The following is an 18,092-nucleotide window of genomic DNA, read 5'->3' on the forward strand; positions in this document are numbered from 1 at the left end:
CACTTTTGAGGCTTCCCAACCCAAGCCAGCAAGATGCGAAACACATTTTATTTGCAAAAACTCACCTAAGAAAGTGCGGGAGTGGCAGGGATATGGGGGTGACGGGGGCTGGAGGCTGAGGGGGGTCCTGTCCACGCCCTCATTCCCAGAGTTTGGTTGTGTCACCCCTGTGTGGGAGCGAGGGGGTGGGGGGGCCAGGTTGGGGTTCAGTGTCTACCTCCCCCCACCCCTAATACTGATCAGAGTTTGGTCCTGGCTGGGCCAGGGCAAGAGGGGAGAAGGAGGCCAGGCCAGCGTCTTCGATCCCAGCGGCTACGAACCCTTCACCTTGGTGAGCAACCTGTGGTGGGAACGGGGAGGAAGAGAGAAACACAGCTGGGGTGGGCTGGTAGGCGGGCATCCTGAGCAAGCGAGGGCGGCGGTTGTGAGTCTGGTAGTCCTGGGGTTAGTAACAGGGCCCACTCAGACAGTGAGTCCTTGGGGTCAGAAAGCTACACGCGGACTAAATAAATACAACATCTTTATTTGGCATTGGGTCTCCTGACATTTGTTCATCACAGTTCCTTAGAAAACAAACCAAAAAAATCAGAACAAATTAATCAAAAATAAAGATCCAACGACCCTATTTACAATAGAGCAAAGACAGCCCAGGCCTCTTCCACGGGTGCGTGTACGCGCACACACACACACACAAACGCACGCATGCACGTGCACGCACACACATACACACACACGTCCTGGGAGACAGTTAAGGGGTTAATAAGCTTTGGGGAGTGCAGGGGGCAGCTTCCACATTTCAGCGATTTTAAGACACCCTCACCCTGTCACAGAGTCAGGGTGCCTCATACAGCCAGTGCGTTATCAAGAGTGTGGTTGGCAGCTTTACTCTCCCTCTCGGGATGTCTCGGAAAAGAACCCTGCATCCGCCATCTGACAGCGTCTTAGATTCAATGAGATTCAGCCACTCCAAGGACCTCCCCCCGCCTGCTTTCTCACACCCTGGATCGTTAATTATCTGATTACACCACAAATTCCCAAACCACTAAAAAAACAGATGGCCCCTACCGCACCCTCCCCCGGAACGGGCGGATGCAAAGCATCTCAGCGCCCGCCCACCTCTCTCCCAGGGGTGCCCACAAGAGGCCCGTTTTCAAGGGTCTCCCGTCAGGGAAGCTGCCCCAAGGCCACACACAAAAAGACCCGAGCTGCTAACGCCATCCATTGTGGTTGTGAGGGAGGCAAGAAGGCCTCAAGCTACAGGAAGCTGAACCCCACAGGCAGGCATCCGTCACTAAGAGAGCTGTAGGATTTTGTCCAATTTGTCCATACGGAGGTGGAGGGACTGCTGGGAGGGGCTCTCCCAGGCATGGAAGACAGGACACCGCCAGCGGAGGGCAGGCAGGTGAAGAAAGGCCTTGACTGACAATACCACCAACCTGGTCCCCAAAGGGGTTGACTGCGGCAGAGGAGGCAGCTCTCAAAACCCCCTCCAGGGGAGGGGGGGGCTCAGTCTGCGAGGAAGGGTTCGCGTGACGCCCCGCCCAGTCCCACGCCCCTCCAGAAGTCTCCATGACCTGGGAGAAAACACTCTTCCAATCCCAGAGGAGCCAGGCCCAGTGGCAGCTTAGGTCCCTGCAGATGCCCAACACCCTCCACCCAGTCCCCCTCCCTGTCGCCCCCCACCGCCACCAGCCCTCACTTCACCAGCACTGACTTGGGCAGAAAGGGCTCCGTGCTGAGGTCTCCGCGATGGGAAGACAGCTTCGGTGGCGGTGGCTGCCCCGGAGGCTGCTGGTGAGGGCAGGGCCCAGAGGCGGAGGCGGAGGCGGAGGCTATGGCTTTGGCTGCACCTCGGGGAAGGCTGTAGAGGTAGACGGCACCGATGACCAGCCCAGCGCCCAGGGCAAACAACGGGTCCACGTGGAAGCCGAAGAGGCGGATGGAGGCAACGGTGGACAGCACGATGGACAGGGAGGTGGCAAAGCCCTTGAGGATGTTGTCGGCGTACTTGACGACAACAGCCACCAGCAGCCCACCAAAGGCCTGGTTGAGCACCACGCCCCAGACGGCGGGCGTGTACCCGAAAAAGAAGCCGCGGCGGGCCACGGCAGTGCCCTCGGCCCACCAGAGCCCCACCAGGCCCAGCGCCGTGCCGAAGAGGCCCAGCTGCAGGTTGCGCAGCCACACCGAGCCCGAGCTGCCCTTGAGGATCTTCTCAAAGTAGACCCCCGCGAAGCCCGAGGACAGACACGAGGCCACGACGGCCGCCAGGCCTGCCCCGGGGTTCTGATCCAGCGGCCGAGGGCCCCCGCCGCCGGCCTGCTGTGCCTGGACAATGGCGACGCCAGTGAAGAGCAGCAGCAGGGAGGCCCACTGCAGCCGCGAAAGGCTGCGGTTCAGCATGAGCACGGAGAACAGCGCCGTGGTCAGGATCTTCAGCTGGTACGTCACCTGCGTGCGGCATGCATGCGGAAGGCACTAAGGGCTGTCCCCTCCATGTGCCCGGTGGAGGGACAGGGCGGGGCGGGTGACAGTAAAAATACCCAGCCCTCGGCTGCGGACTGGCAGGCCGCTTAACAGCCCTGCGGTGCCTCCCAGAAAGTCCACAGCTCCACAAGGAAGTCCCTGGCCACACCCAAGTCCCCATCCCAACCCCACTTTCTGGCTGTGTGATGAAGAACAAAGCACTTGCCCCGTCTGGGCCCAGACATCACCATCTGTAAAACATAGCTGTTGTCTGTGAACCAGCTCACGCAGCAGGTGAGTGAACGGGTGACAGGCTCTCTGACGAGGGCGGGGGGCCTTGATAACTAGGTGCTGATGCAAGCACATCAGCCACGGTGATAACGTCGGCAAACACTGACACAGCGCTCGCTGTGCGCTAGAGTGGGTCTGAGCGCTTCACGTGAATCCGTTCAGTGCTCACAGATGAAGGGGGCGCTACTGTAATGTCTGATGGAAAGACGAGAAAACTAAGGCACAGACAGGTTAAGTGACTTGCCCGAGATCACACAGCTGGGAAGTAGCAGAGGTGGGATTGGGACCCAGGGAGCCTGGACCCAGAATCCAGACTCTTTAACTATTTTCCAAGGCTGCCTGCAAACAGCCAAAAGCTCGCCTATTGCCAACCAAGGGCTCTTCTCAGGTATTATTTCTTTTAGCCATCCCAGCATCCTGGTGAGGAGGCATTCCCATTCCCAATTCTCACAGATGCAGAACCTGAGGTTGAGGGAGAGCCAAGGACATTTCAAAGGTGACACAGCCCCAGCTCTCTGCAGCCCTCCCTCATCAGCCTCCTACCTCCCCGACCCCAGCTGGTTCCTCCGAGGCCATGCTGGGCATGGGGCTCACCTGGAAAGTGGCAGCTGGCAGGTTGGAGATGGCAACATACTGGAGGTTATTCTGCAAGGTGTAGATGAGAGAGGGCACCGCGAGCTTGAGTGTGTCCACATACTGCACCAGGACAGCCTCGTGGAGGAAGAGCACCAGGTGCTTCACGTTACCTGGGGTGTATGGGGGGGAGGATAGCCCTCTTCAGCACTGAAGATCCTCTGAGAGCCAGGACTGGGCCAGGTCCTGCGTCTCCCCACCACGCTCTGACTTCCTGAGGGCTCGAATGAGGTCTGTGCTGTTTCCCTACAGTACAACCACATCTCCAGCAGGCCTCTTGGCTAGCAGTTTCATGGACACAAAACAATCATTCTTAACTCTGCGTCTGAGGATCACAGACTGTATTCACTCAGCTTGCAGCCTACCTCCCTGGCAGGGAGGCCCATTCAGGGCAAGCACTCAATACCCGTCTATCCAAAGAAATCGTCAGCATGAACTAGCTTGTGAAGTAGAAGCCTTAGGAGTATGAATGCAAGACTGTTGACCAGAGCGGAAGTCTGAGACTTGACTTTGACACTCATCCTAGCTCCTTACTGGCCAGCAAGCTGCCTGAGGGCGGGGGCCATGTCTCCCTCCGCTGGGCCCTACAAACAATGACCCCGACAAACAATGATGTGGCTGCCCTTGCCACACGGAAGAGTGGAAGCTGGACTATTAAGCAGCCAAGTCTGGTCCGGACTGGCTCCCACCAATACGTGAGAACCCCTTCCTGGAGAGTAAGGCCTCTGCAAAGCTCACCGCACTTCTTTGCAGTTCATCTTTTCAGTCTCAGCTGAGTGTTGTTCCTGTGTGAAAACCCCCACAACTACTGCACTGGGTTATCCCAGGAACTCGTGCTGACGGCTCGTTCACAAAACCCTGTCCTGGCCCTTCAGGGCAGTAATCCCGGGAGTAATTACCAATCTAGAACTCCCTAACCCCAATTCTCTGGGCCCAGGCGTTTGGGTGTTAGACATCTTCCAGGTGTCAGAAAAATACCACAGTAGACCTAGCAGGCCCTTCACATAACACAGCCCACACACAGGGGGTTGGGCACCACAATCACACATACTCGTATTTCTGTGGCGACTTGTAAAAATGTTCACACCAAATGAGAAATATTAAAAACACAGATATACAAATAGCCCGGCATCGGGTCAGGCCAAGTTTTACCACAAAACTAATTCAAGAAAAACAAAACAGAACATGGGGGTGGGGTTGAAATTGTGGATCTGAGGCGAAGGCTTGCAGTTTAAGCCTCTGGCTCTGCTCCCCATCTACAATATCAGCCCCCTGAGGGCAGGACCAGTCCCCTGAGGGCAGGATGAAGCCTGCGCAGCTAACAGGGACGGCCGCAGCTAACAGGGACGGCCGGGGCAGGGCCTGCCACAGTGAGCACTTGGAAGTGTCTCAGAATCAACTGAGAACAGAGCAGATGATGGACCTCGAGGGCACTATGCTAAGTGAAAGAAGTGAGACCAAGAAAGACAAATGATTTCACTGACTTGTGGGATCTAAAAAACAAAACAAACAACAACAAAAATAGAAAGAGACTCACAAGCTCCTAGAGAACTGGTAGTTGCGGGAGGGGAGGAGGGGTGGGAGATGGGCGAAGTAGGCGAAGGGGATTACGAGGTACAAAGTTCCAGTTATAAAAACAAGTAAGGCACAGGGATGAGAAGTACAGCACAGGGAACACAGCCAACAACACGGTAATAACTCTGGATGGTGACAGATGGTGACTACACTTAGTGCGGTGAGCACTGTGTAATGTCGAGAACTGTTGAGTCAGTATGTTGCACACCTGAAGCTAATACAGTGTTACAGTTGACCGGTGAACAACACAGGAGTCGGGGCATCAACCCCTCACAGAGTTAAAAATCTGCAGAGAACTTTTGATTCCCCCAACCCCCAAACTTAACTCTTAATAGCCCACTGTTGACTGGAAGCCTTACTGACAACACCTAACATTTTGCATGTTATATGTACCACATACTGTGTTCTTAAATTCAAGTGAGCTAGAGAAAGAAAATCATAAGGAAAATACATTGTCAGTACTGTATTTATTAGAAAAGAACCTGCATCTAAGTGGACCTGCACAGCTCAAACCCATGTTGTTCAAGGGTAAACTGTATAGGTCAACTATACTTCAACTTAAACAACAACAAAAAAAAGAAAGACAAAAATAGAACAGGTGGGTTCCCAAACTGCTGCCTCCCAGGGCCCTGGAGCTAACGAGTGGGCAAGAACGTTTTCTTCAGTGTAAATACTGAGAGCGGGGCTAGAACATACATCTGAATCCTTTACAGAGGCAAGGCCTTTATTTATTTTTTTTTGAAGACTTATTTATTTATTAGAGTGTGTGTGCACACAAGCAGGGGGATGGGCAGAGGGAAAGGGAGAACATCTCAAGCGGACTTCCCGCTGCTGAGCACAGAGCCCAGTGTGCTCTGAGATCATGACCTGAGCTGAAATCAAGAGTCAGATGCTTAACTGACTGAGCCACCCGGGTGCCCCGGCAAGGCCTTTGTAGAGAAACAACTGGCAACGTTTTAAAGCAGGCCTTTAGGGAGGTGTTGAAAAGAGTAGATAAATCCAACTTCTAGGAAATACAGAGGGTAGAAGAACATGTCAAATGAAATCACAGGGAGGCAGCCAGCAAAATCCAGGCTGTCCAAACTCTCCAAGACAAATGACCTGCTCTCTTCAAGAAATTAACTGCAGATCACAAAGAGCTGGAGAGGAACCCAGAGGTTAACAGAAGACATCGACCAATTGCAAGACACTGACCTTATATACACCTGACTGAAACAAATTCCTAAAAACTTTTATGATATTTGAGAAACCACTACAAATGTGAACACTTGACTGGATATTTGATTATTTTATTAACTTTAAAAACTATGGGTCATTTTTTGATGTATGATTTTTAGATACTGCAGTTGTTTTTTTAAAATGTACCAAAATATTTATTCAAGATAGTAAGGTGGTGGGGGTTTACGTCAAAATACTACTTACTTCATGTGGGACACACTGCAGTATGGTAAGGCGGGGGGTGGGTAGGTAGGCAGACATGTAGACTGGTAGTGAGTGGATAATCACTGATGCTGCTTAATGGCAGAGGGGCCATGAGTTGACAACTGATGAATCTGGGTGATGGGTACATGGACATTTTATTATTTCATTATTCTCCCCGAGTTTGTGTATGTTTAAAATGATCCATAATGCAAAGTCAAAGGGAAATCAATGAATCACCCTGTCAGGGTCACCTGCTACCTTATGGGTACAGACTGTCTCACTCCTACAGTCCACACAGGCTAGCTTCCAGGGCATTAGGGGTATTAATGTTTGGCTGCAGCTACTCATAGCTGTAGGGACAAGGCAGCTTAACTGCACTTACACACTCCCCAGACAGTTTTAGACACAGTGATACAGTGATATTCCCACAGCAAAACCTCCATGTGGGCATGGGTGTATACACACACACACACACACACACACACACACACAACGTCCCACCGTTGACCCCAGTGCAGCCCCCCCTTGCTGGCTCATACCCCTCTTCTGTGCGAAGAGCAGCAGCAGGCAGGTGACACCTTTGAGCACTTCGGCCATGACCACAGCAGTGGTGGCAAAGAAGCGGTCCCCAGGCAGTGTGCGGGCGTAGCGGATGCTGAGGATGAGGGAGGCATTCTGGACCACCAGCACAGCTAGGGATATGTATTTGAGGCGCCGGTGAGCTGTGGGAAATGGAACGAGCAAGGGGGAAGAAGGGGTCAGAAGCTGCTGGGGCACAGCCACACCACCACCTTCCCCCTCACTCCTTTCTCAACCTGGATCCTCCTAGCCACTGCCACTTCCTCGCTCTGCTCTTCCTCCTCTATCCTGACCCAAAGAGGGTCCGACTCCCATCTACTTCTACTGCCTCGACAGGCAGGAAGAACCCCAAAGGAGGAAGTGGGCCTCACCCTGTCCAGACCACACCCAGAATCCTTGCTGAGGTATCAGGAAATGACTGGAGCAGGTGCTGGACACACTCGGCCCCCTCTCTGCCTCCTCTGTGTGAGAAGCAACTCACCCCAAGACAGAATACCAACCACATTCTCAACATTTATTGCGTGCTGACCGTCTGCCTATGGCTCGGATAAAGGATTTACGTGGATTACCTCAGCAGACCCCTATGTTGCTCTGATCTCTGAGTTACAAGGATTCCATTATGTTGGTGAGCAAACCGAAGATTTATATGAAATGATGCTTCTATTTAATGAGGGGCTGTCCTTTGTAAAGAATGATACCTCAACAAAGGGAACGAGACCACTACATAAGGCACGTCCACCCCCTAAAGAACGGTCTTTCTCCCATCTAAGATATTATGCCATCCCCTCACACTAAGAATGGTCTCTCCAACTCCTACCTTCTATGACCACCAGAGCCCCTCTGACACAGAATGGTTTCACAAACTTAAGAAATAATTCCTCCACAGTCCCTAGGATTATTGAACCCCCTATAATAAATGGTTACTGCACCAAGAATGGTCTGCTTCCCTCGAGGACATAAGGATGTTTCCCTATACTCCACATGGTCCAGTCATCCTCCCACCACCGAACCTCCCCTACCTCCAGCCAAGGAATCATTCCTTGTTCTACTCACACTCACAAACTCTCCCCCCTATAAAGAAGGGCTCCGCACCCTTACAACGTCTTTTCTCTGCCCTGTAAGGAAAGACCCTCCCACTCCAACATACAATGAACTCTACCACCATTAGGAAGGGAGCCGCCCCCCCCCCGAACGGTCTTATCTCCTTATAACGGACGTCCCAATCCTCAAAATGGACCCTCTAAGTCGGGTAAGGAAGGACCCGCCCCACCCTAATTCACAACAGCCCCTATCCCTTTTTAAGGAAGAAACCACCACCCTCAGAATAGCCTCTCTCTCTTCTTCAAGGAAGAACTTTCCCACCCTCAGAATGCTCTCTCCCTTCTCTAAGGACGGACCCCTCACATACTCAGAATGGTCTTAGTGGTCTTAGCCTCCCCCCAAAGGCAATAACCCCCCAGACTCAGAATGATCTCCGCTCTCCATCTGCGGAAGGGACCCCCCCATCACCCTCAGAATGGTCTCTTCCCTGCCTTCCAACAGACTCATGGAGGGCCGTTCCGTCCTCCCTCCCCCACACCACCCCCGCCACACACACATAGGTCGGTCCATACGGGACGCTCCCTCTCGCTTGAATGAGGAACCTTCCTGAACCCCACAGCGATCCCGACCCTCGCCCGGCCGCCACCTGCTTGGACACAGCCGGTCTCACCCGCACTCGCGGTTCCAGGCTCCAACGCCCCCGCGGAGACCGCCCCTGGCCCAGTCCCCGCGGTGGAACAGCCAGACCCAACCGCTGCCATGTTGGCATCTGCCTGGCCCGTCCCCTCGGCAACAGCAGGGCACTTCCGTGTCCGTCACTTCCGCTTCCGGGCCTCCGGGGTGGGGAGTGGGGCGAGTGAGGGGTTGGCCAGAGCAGTGGTTTTCCTTGTCTGCTCCCGACAGTGAACTTAAGACCGCGGCCTTGGGATTTCCAGATTCCGTCGGAATGGGGAGACCCAACACGCGGCCGACTCAGCCTCTTGCCATCTCTACAGAGCCTCATTGGTTCATTCCCGTTACTAGACCCGCCCTCGTCTTCATTGATCCCGCTTTCCAGATCACCCGCCCATCGTGTGTCCTTCTCTCATTGGTTTGGCTGATCCTCTTCTATCCCGGCTCTTCCTTGGCACCTTCTACGGATGATCCCGCCCTTTCCGCACCAAAACTCCTGGGTACCTTCGTGGTTGGACTGAAGTTCTTCTTTACCCCACCTCCCGGCGAGGCCCCGCCCCCTGAAGAGCCCGCAGGCGTCTGGGAGGAAAATGACATTGAGGGGGCGGGGCAGGTGAGGGTCAGGCGGGTAAACTAGCCATTAAAAGCAGAGCAGTTGAGGCCGTACAAGTGAGAAGGCGTTGGAGAGGTGAGACCGAGAGCAGGGAGGTTAAGCGAGCCCCCGTTGAGGAGGGAAAGGAGTGCGAAGAGAACAGGTAAGCCATCAGGTGAGAGGCTTTCAGGTTAGCTTTTGAAAGCGGGGCAAGAGAGGGTACGTCAAGAGGTGAGGAATGAGAGATGAGAGGGATGAACAAAAGAGCAGGGGAGAGGTGAAAAAGGTAGGGGCAAAACGCGTGACTTACACCCTGGATGTTATTAGGAAACAAGGAAGGGCTGGGAAGGTTTTTGTCAGTGCCCAACCCCAGCCTTCCCTCACCGGTGCCCTGAAAGGCCTTTTCTTCCATGGGAGGAGGGCTTTATTTCCTCCACCGGGGTTGGGGGAGGCAGTTTTCTCTGGCCGAGCAAGCCCTCTTTGACTGGGGACATGTCCCAAACATTTAGTGCCTACAGTATCTCCCACAGAGCCCTTCTGCATATCCTGGGAGCCACATAAGAGCTGGAATGGGGGAAATCAAGTTTTTCTTTGTGGTCCTGCTTAGGGGAACCCATGAAAGAGCTTTAGGACAGTACCAAAGGGCTAAGGCTTCCCAAGAGCAGAGGAGAGATCCAGCCCACCTCCCTCTTGGCTCGCATACAGTAGATGCTCCATAATTGCCTCACAGCATCTACAAATGGCCAGTTGCTTCTGATTCTATTGTATTTATCAAATAGTGGGTTTCCTTGCTGCATCTACAAATGGCCAGTCGCTTCTGATTCTATAACATTTATTAAATAGTGGGTTTCCACACATGGCTTTTTTTAAATAATCCAGGCAGGGGGAGAAGGAAGAGGAGGACACAGTTGGAGCTCCCCTCCCACCAATACATAAGTATTTACATTTCAGCAACTGGACAATCCTGGCTCAGAAGGACGCAGCAAGAATCCGAAAAAGATGGGGGGGGGGCCAGGAGAACAAACAACAAGACTGGTTTCCCCCACCCCATCCCCCAAAAAACCATCCACCCCATCCTAGCGGACTCTGGTGGTGTCCATCTCCCATTCCTTCCCAAATCATGGAAGTAGGGTTCTCCTCACCAGAATAAGAGCACTTGGGATAACAGAGTAGGGTCCCCTCACCAAAAAAATAAAAATAAAATAATAATAAAAATAATTAAAAAAAAGTCCTGGGATAACAATAGGGCATTACCTCCCCCAGAATAAGCAACCCTGGGCTGAGGTAGGCAAGCAGCTTGACCGAATATAGGACCCTGGGCTAGGGGAAAGGGTCCTTTTGCTAAAGTAAGAGCTGCTGGGGCATTGGAAGGAAAGCACCCTTGCCCAAGTGAGAGCATTTGAACTAAGTGTGTGTGGTGGTAGCAGGAGGTGCCAGTGTAGGGGCTACAACTCATCAGAATAAGAGTCCTGGGGCTCAGAATGGAAGGAACTTCAACCAAATAAACACCCTTAGCAAAATGAAAAATAAGGAAGTTCCCCCCCCCTCCAGAATAAGAGACCATAAGTTCTGGGAGGAAGGCTCCTTAGCAGGATTGGGATGGGGAGTGGGCAGACTTGGCTTATGTCTCCTGACCCCTGATCCCCAATCTCTGACCCTAGTAACACTGGATTTTTAATGACCTGTATAACCAGGTCAACAGATGTCCATCTATCCCTGTGGCATGCCATGGGACGGCTATTCCAACTAGTGGGGGCCTGGCTAGGACTAGGGCAGCAGGGGCCAGGCCAAAGGGGTGGGACCCCCCTTGGGGGCAGTGAGGGGTGCATCCTCAGCTGGTGTCTGCATCCAGGGGTCCAGCAGTATCTCCTCCAGTGAGGGTCGGGCAGAGGGTTTGGGGGCCAGGCACCGGCGGATTAGGGCACAGCAGTCTGCAGATCAGAAGCACACAGAAGATTAGCAGTCAGTCGGGGGCACTAGTCCCTGGGAAGGATGGAGTCCACTGAGCTAGGGCTGGTGAAGGCCTCACCTGGGGACACATGGGCAGGGAAGTGGAGCTCAGCCTCCAGAATCTCCTGGTCCCTCTCGAAGGGAATGTCCCCACATACCATGTCATAGAGGAGGATACCCAGCGACCAGACAGTGGCTGGGAGTGCGTGGTACTGGTGACGAGAGATCCACTCTGGGGGACTGTACACCCTTGTCCCTGCACACAAGCCAGAGATTAGACCACTCCCCAGTAATGCCCTTCTCCCACCCCACCCTCCCCAGGAAGTATGGTCCTCTCACCAGAATTAAGAGAACACAGTACCTGAGCAGGGTCCCCTAACCTGAAGAATTCTTTAAATATAACAGCAGAGTCTCATCATCAGAAAAAGAACAGTTAAGGGTAACAGCAGAGTGGCCTCAACAGGATAAAAGCACTTAAAAGTAACAGTAGGGTCCCTTTACCATACAGAAAAGGAACACTCAGGATAGTAACACAATCCCCTCACCAAGTCTGGGCACTGTCAGAAAATGGACTTTAGCAGAGGACAAGGCTTGAGAGTCTCCAATATTAAAACTCAAGAACCTTATAAAGATGCAATATAGATCAAGGAGCACGGGCCACCCCAGCACTAGAGGTCAACGATCAAGGGACCATAAAGATAAAAGGTACCCCCCATTGAGATTTAGCCAAAACTTACCATCAAAATCAGTATAGGGTTCATCATGAAGCAGGGCACCCGAACCAAAATCAATGAGTTTGGCACAGCCCCGGCGGAGATCCATCAGGATGTTCTCATCCTTGATGTCACGATGGACAACTCCACGAGCATGGCAGTGCCGAACAGCTGCCACTACCTGGGCAAACAGGCAGCGGCTTCGGCCCTCGCCCAATGGGCCCTGCTCTGTGATGTAGTCGAAGAGATCCTGGGCAGGCAACGGCCGTTCGAGGACCAGCATGAAGCCCTCTGGTGTCTCAAACCAGTCAAGCAGGCGGATCACGCCAGGGTGCCCACCACCTGCACCCACCTTCCACAGCAATGCCACTTCCAGTGGGCATGTGACTGAGTCTGACTGGGGGGAAGGGGAGAGAAAAGAAAACACAGACGTCAGGCCAGCAGCTCTGAGGCTGACTCCTTGCTTGAACTTAAATCATAGCCCCTCAGCCTCCTGACTGTATGATCTTCAGCAACCCACTTCCCTCCCTGAGCCTCAGTTTCCTCGTCTTAAGGGCTCAAACAGAGCCACTGGCAAAGGTGGTTTGAGCCAAAAGCCGATGCACAACTGGCATATTATAGGAGCTCAGTAAATATTGCAGTAAATGAAAGTCGTTCTTAAAAAAAAAAAAAAGCCTTCTTGGGGCACCTGTGTGGCTCAGTCAGCTGAGCATCTGACTCTGGGTTTCAGCTCATGTCCTGATCTCATGAGTCGTGGGATCAAGCCCCACGTCGGGCTCCGTGCTCAGCCTGGTGGGAGTCGGCTTGAGATGCTCTCTCCCTCTGCCCCTCCCTCCACTCTCGCGTGCACGTGCATGCATGCTCTCTGAAGTGAATAAATAAAATCTTAAGCACACAATAAATACTATTATTGTATAATGGTTTGTCTGTTTTGTTCACTAACTATAACAGTGCCTGGTAACAGGGGTTGGGCTTAATATATATTTATTAAATAGGTAAAAGCAATTAGTAGAAAAGGACCTGGCACTAAAGGAGCTCTCGGTAAATGTAATATTTTGCCAAATGCCTAAAATTGTGCCTGGCACAGAGTAGGTGCTCAATGTACATTTGTTAAGTAGCTGAAAGCGATTAATTGCAAAAGAACAAAGAACTCAATATTATCATGTGATGTTTTGTCACTGTCACTAAACATCTAAAACTGTGTTGAACTCAAGTACTTAGTGCAACTTGGAACACAGTAAACTTTGATGATGAAGTAAAACCTGAGACACACAGTGCTCAATAAAAGGCAGAAATGCTAGGCGACAAAAGCCGCCCCTCGCAGAAGCCCAGTGCGGGCACACGGATGGCCAGAGTCAGCCTTCCTGCCTGAGGTGGGGCCCTCTCCCGGCCAGTCCGCTGACTAGCACAGCCGCAGACCGGTTTTCTCACGGTGATGAAAATTTCGCTACTGCGCAGGCGCCCCTTTTCCCTCTGGGTCCCACAGCCAGAGCAGGCGCAATCTCCCCCAGGGTCCGCCAGGGGGCGCTCCCACCCCTACAACTTGCCCAGACCCGCCCTGTTGTCCGTTAGCGTTCTAACGGCCGAAGAGGAGCAGCCACGTCACCATGGCAACCAGTGACCTATGCCCCTCTTTCCCCACCAGCATGCCCTGCAGGCAGCCCCTGAGACAGTATTTGGAGGGAGGAGGAGAAAGGAGGGTTGGAGGGGGAGAATCCAGGGCCCTAGGGGAGCTGGGGTGAGTCAGAACTGTATGGAGGTGTGGATGTCACCACAGGGGAGTAAACACAGGCCGGTAGGAGTGTTCTCCTCACCGTTACAGGGCCCAGGGAATCATACAAGCCCTAGAAAGACAAGGGGTTGAGTCCATCTTCAGAGATGGCGTCGCCAGGTCAGGGACTCCAAAGATACTCACCAAGGGGGACCAGCCCAGCACACGATTCCGGGGGATCACTTTGATGGCCACCTGGAGAAGGGGACTGAGGTGAGGGGGCCAGCAGACGACCCCCAGATCCCTCCCAGTCTTGACCCTCACCCTAATCTTTCTGGTGCCAACCTCGCTACAACACAACCCAAAATGAGCTGGCGCTTCTCACCTGCCCTCCAAGTCCCCAGAACCAAGTTCACCTCTCCCATCATCCTTGGCCCTGGGTTCTCTCTTCTCAGGCTTCAGGACCCCTCACTCCAGATCCTGGGCTCTGAATTTCCTAATATCCCAGCCCTCAATCTGCCCATCCTCCAAGACACCCCAACTCTGTACTGGAGTCCTAGTCCTAAGGACTCCATGCTGGACATCTGTCCTCGAAATCCCCCAAATCTCGGTTCTGGGTCTCTACCTTCCCACACAGATACACATCCCCTGGATCCCAAGGTCTAGAGTCCTCACGTCCCCCACCCCTCAGTCTCACTCCCTGGACCTCCAGCATCCCTGCCCAGAAACCCCCTCCCCCCCATATACCCACCTGGATCGCCACACACACAAACAAGCGCGCGCACGTGCGCGCGCTCGGGCACCCCCCACCAACCCGGATCCTGGTCCTCATGACCCTACCACGCACACATTGTCGGCTCATCCTCTGGTCAATCAGCATCCCAGCCTCGGGACTCCTGCCCTCGCCACACACACACACGCACACACGCACACACCACCCCTGACCCACCCAAGACCCTCGTGGTTGATACCTGGAGTCGGTCCGTGACGCGATGTCCTGCGAAGACCGTACCAAAGCCCCCCTTACCAAGCAGGGGGCCGAGTCGGTACTCGGCCTCGAACGCTTCGCGATCCTTGCCTCCTACGCAGGCGGAGGCGAGGAAGTCAGGGTGGCTGCGTGCTGAGCCCGGGCGCGACCCTTTCCCCCTCCCCCCTCCCCCCGCACCGCCCGCAATCACTTCTGCCCGCTCGGCCTAGTCGCGGTAGGGGAGCCTCGCTCACCTGGCGGCGACGTGGGGGTCACGGGGGCCACGGGAAGCCCTTGCAGAGGTTTAGTCAACATGGAGGTGGTGCTGCGCAGATTGAGCCCGCTGAGCCCGCAGGGCGTGGATGCCCGGGGTAGCGAAGCTGGGGAGCCAGGACTTGGGGGCGCCAGGGTGGAAGGCAAAGAAGCTGATGGCCCAAGAGCGCCCGCAAAACAGCGCAACGTTAAGATTCGACGCGCGCGCCAGCCCCAACGCTACTGAGCCGGGGCACGCGCCTCCCGAGAGAGTCGCCCCGGGCGACAGCCCCGCCCACTTGGCTTTGATCAATCCGGACGCGGCACCTGCTGTACCCCAGCCAATCGGAGCCAGTCCTTATTTGCATACCACCGTCAACGTTTCAAGTACCCCCTTATGCAAATACATGCCCGGATCTTCCGCGGGGGCCGGGCCCGCATGCAAATGTGGGGGGCGCGCGCGAAGAGGAAACCGGTTCTGGGAATCCCTTTGCAGCAACCGCATTTGTTTTGGTTGTTGCGCGGGGTTGTTTTTATATATGTGTGTGTATGTGTATATATAGATATAAACTTAAAAAAAATAACTGCACCGCCTCCTTTCCTAGGAAGTTGGTTTGCAGCCGCTGCTTCGAGATTAGCGCAGAGATAATGCCAGGCCGGGCTTCTAAGAATCCTGGCCTGTGGCTACCCAGGACCCTGTCTCCAAAGAGTGCTCCTCATCCAGGACCAGGGCCCTCTAGGCGACCAGCGGCCTCTGCCCCAGAACTGAAGCCTGGGATCCTGGAAGAACCTGTCCGGCTTCCAGGGATGGGTAACCCCCCTGATTACCACCGCAGGAGACGCGCTGACCAAAGACAGCGTTCCCACGCCCTGAGGCAGAGGCCAGTGGGGTGTTTTGGAGTCCTTAACCTGGACAGAGCTGGCTAGGTCTGGCCGCGAGCCTAGTCAGCACATCTAGAACCTGGAACGGCAGAGGGAAGTGGATCTTGGGTGGGGGTGGGGTGCTAGCGAGCCAGAGTGATGGTGGCTTGGGGATATGCTTCCAGATGACAGAGACAGGGACAGAAAAAGCTCAGATAGGTGGTAAAATACCCTCAGTCACAAATTTGGGGGGAAATAGTGGATCCTCATGCTGCAGGAGGACAGAGATGCACTCAAGGCACAGAGAAGTACCATGTGGTATACACAAAACCTATACAGTCAGACACACTCATGGAAACTTGTCCTAGACACACATGCAGACATCTACTGTCACAGAGACTGACATCCACTGTCAGGCAGGCGTGCTGCCAGTTATGTCCCGGAATGACACCCACAGAAACACTGTTACAGAAAGACAGGCACTCCCGAGAGATTCACATGGACCTACTTTGCCATGTGACAATGACACAGAAATGTCTTGTCAGACACACCACCAGAACTTGTCACAAAGATAATGGCACCATCAGACATGCACCGTCCGAGGAAGACTTGTATTGTCCCAGAAATGAGAGACCTTGAGTCTGTCAAAGGAAGACACACAGATGCTCCAGGGACACACAAGTACTGCGCCAAAGGCAGACATAAATACTTATGGGACAGAGCCACATAGGCAGTGTCACAAAAACAGACGTGGATAGACCCAGACACACACACAAGCAAACATGCAGTGTTGTCACTGAAACTGTCCAGAAATAGCTACTCAGAATCTGTCACAGGAATACAAACGGACATCCACCCCATCAGAAAGAAACCACAGATGCGCCGTCACAGACAGACCCACGCAGACATGCACTTGTCTCAGAAACAGACATAAACTGTCAAAGATAGAGTCCCACATTCAGTCACCATCTGACACACCTGGAAACAAGCCCTCGTCACACACACGACTAGACACTGCGAGGTGCATGTGAAGACTTGAACTCACCAAAGTCAAACACACACACGCGCACACACACAACACCCAAAAAGCAAATACACACATGTACTCCCTCTTATTCATCCAGCATTTATTAGGGATCTAGTGTAAGCCTGCCAGGCCCTGGCAGGCATGCAGATATTAGAGATACACAGATTAAGTCAGACATCACAGCCCTTGCCTAGGAAGTGAATCACAGAGTTATTGGGGAAGGAGTAAAGACATATTTGTGGATAGAGATGAGAATATGGATGGGGTCACACAGGGCTTCTTGGAAGGTGACACTCTACTTATCTTGTAGAACAAGGTTGGGGGCTCAGGAAGGGGGGGAAGGGCAAATTCCAGGCAGAGGCCAGTGAAATTGGACAGGGCAGCAAGAAGGGGCCAAATGGTGTAAAAACTTCAATGTGAGGTAAATAAATACCATCTGCTAACATTCGGGTTCTCAGAACATGCCAGGCACCGTGCCATCAGACATTATATGTTGACCACGTACATTCTCTCTCAATGCTCACAACCAAGACAGCGTGAGGTAGTAGACATTAATCACTCCTGTGGTACACATGGTGGGACCCCTGAAACTCAGCCTGTGATTTGACCAAGGCCACACAGCTAGAAAAAGCCAGGGTGGTTTCCAAACCAACTCTCCAACATGTGCATGCTTGACCAGTGAATTCCACAGACACCCCACAAGATGGCCACTCAGCCAGCCATGCCTTCACCGGCAGAGCTGGACACACATCCTTCCATAGGGGCCCCATTAGTGGGGCACAGCAAAAAAACACTCTTGACAAGATCTGGGGGCCAGCCATCCTTCTCTGCCTTGGCTTTACCACAAGGAAAGGCAGGGGCATGGGTGTCAGAGGACTGGGAACATGAACAAGAAAGGGTTTAAACCATTCCTTAAACCAGGGAGGTCCCTCCAGTGGATTCCACTAAACTTACGTTGATACGAAGCATCCATTGTGCCTTTCCAAAGCATTTCCGCATCCAAGATCACAAGGAAAGAGCAAACGTATATAGGGAAGGAGGCAGGCAGAAAAGCTGTAGGTTCAGTTCCAGCCCTCAAGCTCCTAGTCCTCTCCTCCCACCACACCCCAGGACACAGGGTGGGCAGGCTACATGTGCCAGTAAGATGGAGCTTTCTTGGTAGGAACAGGTCCAGAAGTTGGTTTAGTAAGCAGTGAATCAAATATGAACAAACTCTGGGCCCAAAGACAGACCCTACTGGAGAGCATGCAGCCCTCAGAGCTTAAGCCAAGGCCCATGCCATCACTGCCTCTGCCCGGAGGCCCACCCACCCCATGCCCCACACAGAACAGAGGCGCTCA

The 18,092-nt window shown here is 53.4% G+C and overlaps 2 protein-coding genes across 4 annotated transcripts; both read right to left on the minus strand.

The window, feature by feature from the left end:
* Window positions 1-32: 32 nt before the first annotated feature.
* On the minus strand, window positions 33-10,481 carry SLC35A2 (solute carrier family 35 member A2). Of its 3 annotated transcripts, none has more exons than XM_026513380.4 (5): window positions 8,678-10,481; window positions 6,927-7,109; window positions 3,352-3,503; window positions 1,715-1,861; window positions 33-340 (listed from the first exon to the last, which is right to left on the minus strand). In XM_026513380.4, exons 1-5 carry the CDS (start codon window positions 8,766-8,768, stop codon window positions 230-232), a joined length of 684 nt encoding a protein of 227 aa, XP_026369165.1. In that variant the 5' UTR covers window positions 8,769-10,481; the 3' UTR covers window positions 33-229. The 3 variants fall into 3 exon arrangements, with proteins under 3 accessions (XP_026369165.1, XP_026369164.1, XP_057167349.1); XM_026513379.4 differs by having other exon boundaries at window positions 1,715-2,451; XM_057311366.1 differs by lacking the exon at window positions 33-340 and adding an exon at window positions 1,378-1,574 and having other exon boundaries at window positions 1,715-2,451.
* Window positions 10,087-15,168, minus strand: PIM2 (Pim-2 proto-oncogene, serine/threonine kinase). Its single transcript, XM_026513381.4, has 6 exons — window positions 14,867-15,168; window positions 14,617-14,726; window positions 13,850-13,900; window positions 11,959-12,331; window positions 11,301-11,477; window positions 10,087-11,202 (listed from the first exon to the last, which is right to left on the minus strand). Exons 1-6 carry the CDS (start codon window positions 14,925-14,927, stop codon window positions 11,039-11,041), a joined length of 936 nt encoding a protein of 311 aa, XP_026369166.1. The 5' UTR covers window positions 14,928-15,168; the 3' UTR covers window positions 10,087-11,038.
* Window positions 15,169-18,092: the final 2,924 nt, after the last annotated feature.

Source organism: Ursus arctos, chromosome X (assembly GCF_023065955.2).
Source record: "Ursus arctos isolate Adak ecotype North America chromosome X, UrsArc2.0, whole genome shotgun sequence".
Classification (NCBI taxonomy): Eukaryota; Metazoa; Chordata; class Mammalia; order Carnivora; family Ursidae; genus Ursus; species Ursus arctos.

What these genes read in the sequence shown, in the direction of transcription:
- SLC35A2 (XM_057311366.1), bottom strand. Translation starts at nt 8,768, where the DNA reads ATGGCAGCGGTTGGGTCTGGCTGTTCCACCGCGGGGACTGGGCCAGGG. An exon ending in GCCTGGAACCGCGAGTGCGG is followed by an intron (nt 7,110 to 8,677) that starts GTGAGACCGGCT and finishes CATTTCCCACAG; the next exon opens with CTCACCGGCGCCTCAAATAC. An exon ending in GCTCTTCGCACAGAAGAGGG is followed by an intron (nt 3,504 to 6,926) that starts GTATGAGCCAGC and finishes CATACACCCCAG; the next exon opens with GTAACGTGAAGCACCTGGTG.
- PIM2 (XM_026513381.4), bottom strand. Translation starts at nt 14,927, where the DNA reads ATGTTGACTAAACCTCTGCAAGGGCTTCCCGTGGCCCCCGTGACCCCC. An exon ending in GCGTCACGGACCGACTCCAG is followed by an intron (nt 13,901 to 14,616) that starts GTATCAACCACG and finishes CCCCTTCTCCAG; the next exon opens with GTGGCCATCAAAGTGATCCC. An exon ending in CCCTGCCCATGTGTCCCCAG is followed by an intron (nt 11,203 to 11,300) that starts GTGAGGCCTTCA and finishes TCTGATCTGCAG; the next exon opens with ACTGCTGTGCCCTAATCCGC.